The following is a 10,448-nucleotide window of genomic DNA, read 5'->3' as shown; positions in this document are numbered from 1 at the left end:
ATTACAAACTTTTATAGTACTCATAACATCTTTGAAGCCATTTTTTAAAATTATTTTGTATAAAATAAAATATATTTTTTAATTATTTTGTATGGAATAAAATATTTTCTTTCATTTCTAAATTATTATTGACTATATAGAGTATTTTATTTAAAATTTGAGTACATGCATGTATTTACCTAAGTTATTATAACATTACAAATTTTTATAGTACTCCTAACATTTTTTAAGCCATTTTTTTTAAAATTGTTTTGCATAGGATAAAATATTTTTTGTAGTATAATTTAAAAAAATTTATTAAAAAAATTTATTAAAAAATATTCATAAACTATTAAAAATGGACAGAAAAGTATTGTATGGAATTCGAATTGATAGCTCATTAATATTTTAAAGAAGTCTCGTAATTAAATATTTTGTTAGCTTTTTTTTAACGTATGAAATAAAAATATATATTTTTTAATTTTTAAATTATTAATTTTTTTAATAAATTTTTTAATAAAATTTTTTTAATAAATTATTAATTTTTTAACAGCATAATTCGAATTATACCATGAATTATTGTGTGTATAATTCGAACCAAGCTAGTTCCAATTAGTATGTGGTGTGTTTGTGTGTAATTCGAACCAAGCTGGTTCGAATTATGTGTGTGGAGTTCGAACCAAACTGGTTCGAACTACATATAAACGTGCATTGGTAAATTCATGAAGCAATTTTAATTTTGGCTTATTCACGTAAATTATTTTCTCCCTTGCCTTATTTTTGTTTTTTACCCTAATAATAATAGCAAATTCTTTTTCTTCTTTTGTTCGTGCTGGGTTTGAGTTGCAGTCTTCAATTGCATTCAAAGAGCCACTTGCATAACCAATCTTTGCCTCATTACTTCAGAAATCCGAACGCAGTGCAACACAACAACAAACCACCTCATTCTAAAATCGACACGCTAACCGTCATCTTCACTTCTTCGTCGTTTTTGTAGAACTTAGATGCGCGCCTCCACCATAAGAAAACTATGCACCCTCAGTACCCTATTTCGCCGTCACTCAACACGGAAAGCCAAGGCACTTGCCTCTTCCCCTTCCGTTTCCATTTCTGAGCACAATGCTTCTGAGTTCAACCACTCTTCTATGAACCTCAACCGTGTCCCTTCTCGAGGTAACCAAAAAAAAATAAACTTTTCCATATTTGCAAACAATACCCAATCATGTCTCAACTTTTTTTTACCCCTAACCACCATTACCGTTGTTCCTCATTTCTCAGTAGCTTTTGAACTTCGTTGCATTAATGGGTTTTGCTTCTTGGAATTGAGGGGATCGAAACAGAATGATAATAATAATAATAATAATAATAATAAATAGAGTAAAGTAGCTGGGTTTTTGTTTTTCCACCTAAAGAGGATAATAATAATAATAATAATAACTGAACTTTGTGTGTGATCAAATGCTTTATTTTTTTGTTGCTGTATGATTGGGTTCCCTCTGTTGTGTTCGTAGTAACGTTTTTTTCTTTTGAATTTTTAGGTGCAGAGGATTCTCCTGATGATGATAATACGTCTTCCGAGGTTTCTTCTATATTGTACAGTAAGTGTTTGTGAAATTTACTGTGAGAAATGCGGAGTACTAAAAGTTTTGACTTGGTTATGCTGCAATTTTGGAATGTTTCCAGACATCTTAAAATGGTTGATGCTAATCTTTTGGGGTGTGTCTGTGCACCCTTTTCGTTTTGCAGGTCCATCTCTGGCAGAGGAACCTGTTGTCGTGAAAGAGGAACCTGTTGTTGAAGAAGTTGACTATGGCAAAGCAAAAATGGAAAAAGTAATAGATTTCACGTGGTCTCCTAATCTGTCTGCTGGCGACCATTTGTTTAGACAGAAGGGTGTAGCCCATGAGAGGAAAAGCAAATGGATTTTTAAACTCGTCAGCGAAGATCGTTTTGATAGGTTAGTTAAAATGTGTGCGAAAAGACTAGGAACAGAGGTGGCCTTTGATGTGTTTCGTCAGCTGGGTCGAGAGACTGATGTGAAAGAGTTCAATGCATTAATAAAGATGAGTATACAGAAGGCAAGGACTACTAATAATGAATATGTTGCCATAGAAGAATTGAGTAAGGCTTTTCGCCTTTTAGAAAATATGAAGGAGTGCGGTTATAAGCTAGAAGAGGAAACGTACCAACCACTGCTTAGGTATGCCATAGACATGGGCATGGTTAAAGAGTTTCAACTTTTCTCTGATGTGGTCAGAGCTGAGAATCCCTGTTCAGTTTCACGGTTGGCTTACTATGAAATGTTGCTGTGGATAAGAGTTGAAGATGAAGAAATGATTCGAGATATTTGTGAATATATTACCGTAGAAGATGACCAAGACACTTCTGCTATGCGAGGTTGGTGAATCTATGTTTCACGAGCATGAACTTTTTATAGTTTATTTCAGATAACAGTAACATATATTTGAATCTACAGCACAGGTTTTTGGCAGTACCATGTGGGACATTCATGATTTGCTTTATTTTAATGTAGAGACTATGCTGATGCTTTTTACAAGAGATCCTTTTTCATTTGATTTGGGATCGTGTGCGATGCATTGTGAAATGGAAATACTAAATATTCTGCTTTAACTTGTTATCTTTGTTGGACATGGGTGTGCTTTGTCATTGTACTGCAATTAACAAGTTAGTCTTTGTTCACATCTTAGATATTAGAAACATGGTTTGAAAATTCATGCTAAATTTTATTCCCAGGACATAGTTAGCACCTAGCTTCATAATAATAGAGGTGATTGTGCCACGCCTAACCTGACACATATTGATGCAATTTCGCTTATTGTGTGTTCCATTGTAAAAGGAATTTTTGTTACATGTGGCACTAACATACGTTAATTGGAATCAAATCTTGTTGCAGAAAATTACTTATTGGCTCTTTGTGAAAGTGATCTGAAAATCCAGATTACAGATGCATTGAAAAATATAGATATAACAATGCTTTCATCTGCAAAATCTATAGCAAGTGTATTTCAATCATTAGGAAGGCTACAGTTGGAATCTCTTGCCAAGAATTTACTTTTGGATTTGAGAGCACGAGGTATGACTATGACCTTATACTTATTTAAGCTCCTTTGAAATAGTACAAGAGGAGGATCATTGTTCTGTTTTGAAAAGGAGTCTTTATACATGTGTATGTTAGTATGTATGCATGCATGTATTTGTTTCCTTTTTGTGTTTCGGATTCTCTTGTACTAATATATAGTACACGGATCCACTGCTGATCAAGTATAATCCAACTATTGCACTTGCTTAAGTAGTTATTATGTTGCTAGTGACAAAATATACAACACATTGAGGGTATAGATCATACTATGCTAATCACGTAGTCATCATGTAATTATAACTTGAGAGTTAACCTTAGGAACTTCTTTACATTCATTTGCATCTGTGTAGAGACAGATTCAAAATCCTTTTCTATGTAAGGAGACTTCTCATTTAGTTAGCCTTTTCCACATCCTTAGAGATATCTTCTATCCACAACTTTTCAATCCAGCGTTTTTATCATGTTTAGGAATTCACCTAGTCTTGGGTCTCTTTAACTTTGTCATCCTGTCTCCTTGTCTAGGAAATAAGTCTCTGTCTCTTGTGTCTGTGTTAGGTACTTGGGTATTATGGGGTGCCCAAAGTCCCATATTGGGTAGTATGGGATGCTTGATGTTGTATTTAGGAGATTAGCTCTTAATGTTTGGTTTCCCCACTAATTGGTGTATTTGGTTGGGGCATAACTATATTAGATAGCAAACACGTGGATAAGAAAGTTTGGGCAGAATTGGATATTTGGCCTCTATTTGGTGTAAAACTCATGATTTTTTAGAGGGTTTCCCCTCTCAGACATTTATAGAATCTGAAAACTCCACTTTGTTAATTACCTGTTTTTTTTTCTGCTTTTGTTGTCTGTCTTAAAGACGTTCTGCTTATACATGTAATGCATAAAACAAATCTTTTGATATATTCTTTCGTCTAAATCTCTTCGATCTGGTTGAAGCTTAATATTTGGGTCCACAAGAGTCAAGAGTGTCACCCACCAGTCCCAATTTTGTCCAAAATATCAAGAACATATTTCTTCGAGAGATGACAACTTTGGTTTTTGATTGAGCTACTTCAATCCCAAGAAAAATATTGCACCTATTCCTGTTGTATGATTCTAATACATACTCTGAGAAGGGTGGGAGCAAGAAAGAAGATTCTATTGAGGCAGCAACAGGGGGCCAATAGAATTCCTCCTTTACTAGCATGAATAGGAGACATAAAAGAGCAAATGGTGGGGAACCACCTGTGTAACTAATTAGGCCATGTGCAAGAGTTAGCGGATGGGTGTGTGATCCTGGGCCGATTCTGTTAGGGATGAGAGAAAGATTCTCGTTCTATAGAGGAAAAAGGGATAATGAGAAGGCAGGAACGAAGACAAAATTGGGAGCGGAGCATGGGAGTCTATCTAACACTACCATAGTGTTTTTCTGCTCTATAATTTCCTGCATTTCCAGTATAATTCTATAACTGGGGAAGGGGTGATTTCACACTAATTCATTCCTACCCCAGCTCTTCTAGTTCTATTGTTTATTTCTATCTCTTTTTCTTCCATTTGTTATAGATTCCTTTACAATCATTACATGTAATGGCAATATTATCCATGTAGGCAACTAGATTGATGGATTGACCAAAGGAAGCATGTTTTTAGAGCACCAACTCCAAACATTTAGAAAGGCACACCATTTCTAATAGGCATTTCAAGTATTTGGATTCAGAAGTTCAATTCCAATTATGAGTTAAATTCTAAGCACCAAGTAGAGTTTGAGCCAAAATAAATTAAGACATTAGAAATCTATTTCCAAGTGGAAAGAATGAGTTGATGTTGAATCTGTTGAGTTCTGGTTCTGTACTTTTGTTTATCTAGGGAGTTGTGTTTTACTCTAAAAAGTTGTCCTTAATGGTGGTCTTTTATAAGTAATTAGAGTTTTTCATTTTTTATGTAATGCAGATTTTGATGAAGAAGATATTTCAGGCTTCATTGCTGATTATGCTGTTAGCATTCCAAATTTAGCGGTAAGGAACTTCTCATGAATGCTTCTAGTAATGTCCTTGATGCTGTGTGATGTCAGGAGGCTCGTCAGCATATCTATATTTTGCTGCCTTCTCTTTTCCCTCTTCCTTTTTTTTAGAAAATTTCATTAAGATGAGGAAAGGGAAAGACAAGATTGGGTGGTAAGAGATCCCTTCCAAAAGCAAAGCAAAAGAAAGATTTATCTATAAAGCATAGTTTTCCAATCTTTCAACATGTCTGAAACGGAAGTCCTTTAACCTATGTTTTAACTTTTACGTTTTCAAGATAATTGAGACTTGAGTCACTGTGGATGTTATATAAATCTAGTTGGTCCGTAAGTTTGCGTATATTTTACCTGGGACAAACAACTTTTCCATTTTCCATATCTATAAAATGACCGATGTGCATCTAAAATGATTTAAAACCGTTTTCGCCCACTTTTACTGATTTTGGCAAAAAGAAGTGGTACACATGCTAGTTGAACAGTGGACGGATATGTACCTTAATAAGTGTCTGAGCAGACATAAATCCCTGGAAGTGATCATATCTTCTTAAATTCAGTTATATAGTATGTGCATTATTCAATTTATATATTATGCAGAATTGTTTGCTGAAAGTTGGTAGATAATTCTGAGGACATGAGGGGAACAGTAGGGTGCTGCTGGAAATTGGCTTCTCCCATGCCCCTAATCACAAAATGTTATAAATTGTGATCTTATTTCAGAGATGTGGGAAGAAGTGTTTTCAAAGGTGGCGTTTGGCATAACATTTCCGAAAATAATTTCTTTCTTTCTTTCTTTCTTTTTTTGCTTAGGTTGAAGATATCATCTCAAAATTCAAGAGTTTGCATGATCTATTGGAAGTTTTACATTCATCGTCATCATATGAAAAGCTGATTATGTATTGCTGTGATTTAGATATATGAGTATCATTTGGTTACAAGAGCCTCTTCCATCAGATTGAAAAAGGATGGTAGAGTGAAAATGATAACATGACCTATAGAATCCCTGGAGTGCACTGAAGCACTTCTCTTGGCATCATCCTTTGCCTGACCATAATATGAAGAGCAAACTTTGGACAAGATGATGAATGGTAATCTGTTTATTCATGTATTTAAAAAGAAGTCAATGAATAAAGTAATTTTTTCATATAATTTATTCTTAGTCTTGTCATAACTCCACTAGTTCCACAACCGCTTCTTCCTTTGTTCTGTCTATTGACATTTGAGGACTTGTCTTGTCAAAAGGATATAAATTCATAAGGAAACAGTAGAAAGAAAAAAATTAAGGTGATATTGACCGAGATCTCTCTTGACCACTTTATTCAAAATTTTCAGATTTACAAAACAAGGACAAATTCATCACAAAGTGGCTCGAATGAACATCGAAAACAAGCATAAATATGCTTTAATTAATCCTAATCTTTACTTCTTGTTTAATTTAGTCACTAGACCTCTCAACTACCAAAAAATGCTCTCACAAAAACTGGAACATGTTGGCTATAGTGCAGTTTTCGTTTAGCCAAAACTGTTGTAAAAGGTGTTAGAATTTGATTATTTTGAACTTGAATTTTGTATTGCTCCTTAGGTGCGCTCCATATGGATTTTAAGAGAGGTTTTTTAGACACATAAGAGGACAATAATTCATCATGATTACTGCTGAAAAAATAAAAAAAAAAAAATAGAGAAAGAACAAGAGTTCACCTTGCCGAATTTTCGGTAAAAACACGAAAATTAGTAAAAATGGGTAACAAATTGTGTTTGTATGGCTTGGATTCTTAAAGAACACTTGAAGAACAATGGAAGAACAGTAGGAATGAAGGATGGGACGTGGAGGAGAAGTGCAAGAATTTACTCTCTTTCTCTTTCTAAAACTTGGTTATTTTGTGCAAAAATGCATAAAGTGTTTCATGAATTTTGTGATCAAGATAGGATTCCTTAAATAAAACTAAGGTGAATTAATTGTGGTAGAAGGGACTAAGAATTTCGTGGTTAAGGTCTGAGGATTAATGAAGAAGGGGCGTGAAAACAAGGAAGCTTGATCAGCGCTTGCATGTCGAGCTTATCCACAATTAACCACAGTTAGTTACTTAGAGTTAAAAACACAGTAGAGAGGGATGAGAGGCTAAGAGGGAGGGGCGTGTTGCTTGGGAAACAAGCAAGAGAATTCGGAGTCTCTAATAGTCGTTTACAAAATACTAGTCAAAAATTCGGTTCGGGATAACTTTTACCATGTGGTAAAATAATTAATGGCTAAGATTTATTCTTAAAGAAATAAATCATGAATGGATGGCTAATATTAATCTTAGGACACAATTACCAAGGTAGAAATTACTTTTGCCACTAATTTTGTTTTTGGTTATTAACTTTTTCCCGACGCAAGAAAAATCGTCACTAAAAGTGAATTTCCGGCTTAAAAAGCCTATAGTGAGAAAAATAAACCAATGACAAACAAGTGTTTATTTTTTACTAGTCAAATTTGACTTAAAGAAATTAATTACCCTCATAAAGTCAAGTTTGACTTATTAATTATCATTTTCTAATTTATTTTTGTTTTTTTATCATTGGGTTTGCCTCACTAAAAATTATTGGATCGTAGTTCAAGATTTTGCAAAATAAATTACAAAATTGTTAGAAAAATCAATTTATTAAAAATCGAATTCTTACATCCCTCAACTCATCATCATCATTATCATCATTCATGTCTTCTTCTTCTAAATCAATATAGTTTGTTTGATCTATTTTGTTGTTCGATCTAAATTGTTTGTCTTACTCCGTGTTACACCTGATTCATTCAGCCTCTCTATTCCGTCACAGCTACTCATATTGATGTCGTCATATTTTTTGGGAATGTAATCAATCTCATCTTCTACTAAATGTAGGTGAATTTGCATCATGAATATAATTAATATATGACCACACAAAATTTGGAATTTGATTTGTAATCTAATTAATTGAATAAATCATTATGACAAAAAAAAATGTATTTGATTATCATAAAATATGATAACACGCTCCTTTAGCTGAGAGTGTTATTTAAAAGAATAGTGCTAGGAGGCCAGTAATTTTTGTGTTTTGTAATCATTAATTGGCCATTAATAGTATTTTTAATGGTATGAGATTATATCCAATAATAAAAGATCACTCACTTTTCTTTTGATGGTTAAGTGCTGACCACAAAACACAAAAATTGCTGACCCCTAAACTTTTTCTATTTAAAAAATATATATTTTTTATTATTGGTAAATTATTGTTTATCTAACACTTCTCATAAATTATATATTCTACTACGGGTAGGTTCAACGAAATTTTAAAATAGACATGATAAGTGATAAATTGTCTGCTTCAAGATAAATAGATAGGAATTATTCAGCGTATTATTTGTTTACGATTATGTTATATATACATTAAAATCAGTCATTAAAATTAATTAACAGTATAAAATATATATTAAAATATAAATATATATTAAAAATAAATTAAATTATATATATATTTATATATAAATATATTGATGATTGATTTAGTATACAAAAAATATTTTTAATTTATTTATTATGTACTTAAATTAAATTAAAATAGATACGGACACTAATATAATTATTAGGATGGTACCAAGAAGCATAAAAAAAAAAGTAATGTATTACTAAAAATGAATCATATCTCTTCAGAAACTTAGACCTTGCTAATTTATATAACATACACTTTTAATAGTCTTAAGAGAGTTAATTAATTTTTCTAAAATTGAATAATAAATTATATCTAATTCTATAATTATCTTTTTCACTAACAATAATAACTATAAATGAATCAGTAACACTTTTCATTTGTCTCTCAGAAACAAATATATAATTATAAATGAATCAGTAACACTTTTCATTTGTCTCTCAGAAACAAATATATAATCTAAAGATTTTCATTATAATAATCATTTTATTACCGATAATCTAACGTCCACCATGGACAGACACGGATGTATATTCAACAGTATGGAGGCAAGTGTACCTCCTGAATTTTAAAAAATTTCCGAGTAATGTATAGGAATAAAATATATTTATCTCCGCCATATAAATTAATATTTGATCCCATCATAATTTTTTTCGGCGTACGGGTCAAGAATAAAAAAAGAGAAGACTCTGCCATGTTATTAATATTGAAAAATTCAACACTATATTGAGTATTTAATAAAATAATTAAATCAATAATAATAAAAAATGAGAAGTGAAAAAAGTCAGTAACTCTAATCGTAATTATCCCATAAGACTTTTTTTGGTGACTAATTATCCCATAAGATGTTACTGCCGTTCTCATTCTTCTTCTTTTTTTTTTCTCTAAAACTCTAACACTTTGTCCTTACTAATCGCCACCGCGAAGTCGTCAACCGCATCGTGCCATGCCAGTGTCACACTGCTAATGTCACTGCCTTCGTCGTAGCTACTTTGTATCACTGCTCTGACATTGTTCTCCATTTCTTTCCCTGTATCGCTACTCGGATGCTCGCGAGATCGCGATACACATATTCGATTCTAAACTTCCATTTTGCAGCATCTTTCAAATAGATCAGAATTCAGTTCTCTAATCTCCACTCTTTAATTTTTTTGATTTAACTAAAAATTTTGAAGAGTGTTAGGAGAATATAGCAAGTTTTGTGATTTGTAGTCATTAATTAGTTATTATTAGTATTTTTAATAAGGTGTGATTATTCATTTTTTTTGTTGGTTAAATACTAGCCAAATTTTAATAAAAGTGCTAATTTTTTAAACTTTTTCTTATAATAATATATTCTATAAACTTTTTTTTCTATTCTATGATTGGTTTATTGAATGATTGTCTATTTTGTATCTGTATTATCTTTTGGATTTTTGTGGGATTGTAAATTATACTGCTATGCAACATGTATATATGTATATGTGAAATTTTGTCATTGGAGAGATTTGGACTCTCATCAATCTCTGTCAGGTGAGTCCAAAAATAAAGGGTGAAAAATTTGGAGAAGAGAGTGAGTGAGAGAGAGATGAACAAAGGAGGAAGGTACAAATGAAGAAGTTATTAGTGAATTGAAATTTGGAGAATTGGAATCGGCAGAAGGAGAGAATTGGAGAAGATGAGAAAGAAAAATTTTGGCGAAGATAAAAGTTGTGTTTATTCATCATCTGTTTCTACATTACATGCTTATCTTTATATAGTTATACAAAAACTAATTAACTTAATCTGCTTAACTAACTTTACTAACTGATAACTCTAATTAACTAATACTAACAACAGTAATTAACTAACTAATTCTAAGTCTCTCAGATTACAGTATATGATAGGAAAAACAATTATTCTGCACAAAATTTAACTTCAAACAACCTCTATCTCTATGTCCCTTAA

At 32.1% G+C, this 10,448-nt stretch overlaps 1 protein-coding gene across 2 annotated transcripts; it reads left to right on the top strand.

Annotated features, from left to right (window-relative positions):
- The first annotated feature begins 804 nt into the window (after positions 1-804).
- LOC107630160 (pentatricopeptide repeat-containing protein At4g04790, mitochondrial) lies at positions 805-6,230 on the top strand. Of its 2 annotated transcripts, none has more exons than XM_016333224.3 (6): positions 805-1,152; positions 1,518-1,577; positions 1,726-2,376; positions 2,894-3,073; positions 5,015-5,079; positions 5,892-6,230. In XM_016333224.3, the coding sequence occupies exons 1-6, from the start codon at positions 984-986 to the stop codon at positions 6,000-6,002; spliced, it is 1,236 nt and encodes a 411-aa protein (XP_016188710.1). In that variant the 5' UTR covers positions 805-983; the 3' UTR covers positions 6,003-6,230. The 2 variants fall into 2 exon arrangements, with proteins under 2 accessions (XP_016188710.1, XP_088365728.1); XM_088509602.1 differs by lacking the exon at positions 5,892-6,230 and adding an exon at positions 5,679-5,838.
- Positions 6,231-10,448: the final 4,218 nt, after the last annotated feature.

The sequence above is a fragment of the Arachis ipaensis genome, chromosome B3 (genome assembly GCF_059453495.1).
Source record: "Arachis ipaensis isolate K30076 ecotype BB chromosome B3, ASM5945349v1, whole genome shotgun sequence".
NCBI classification, from domain to species: domain Eukaryota; kingdom Viridiplantae; phylum Streptophyta; class Magnoliopsida; order Fabales; family Fabaceae; genus Arachis; species Arachis ipaensis.
Note: the sequence above shows the minus strand (reverse complement) of the source record. Positions and strands in the feature narration are given on the sequence as shown.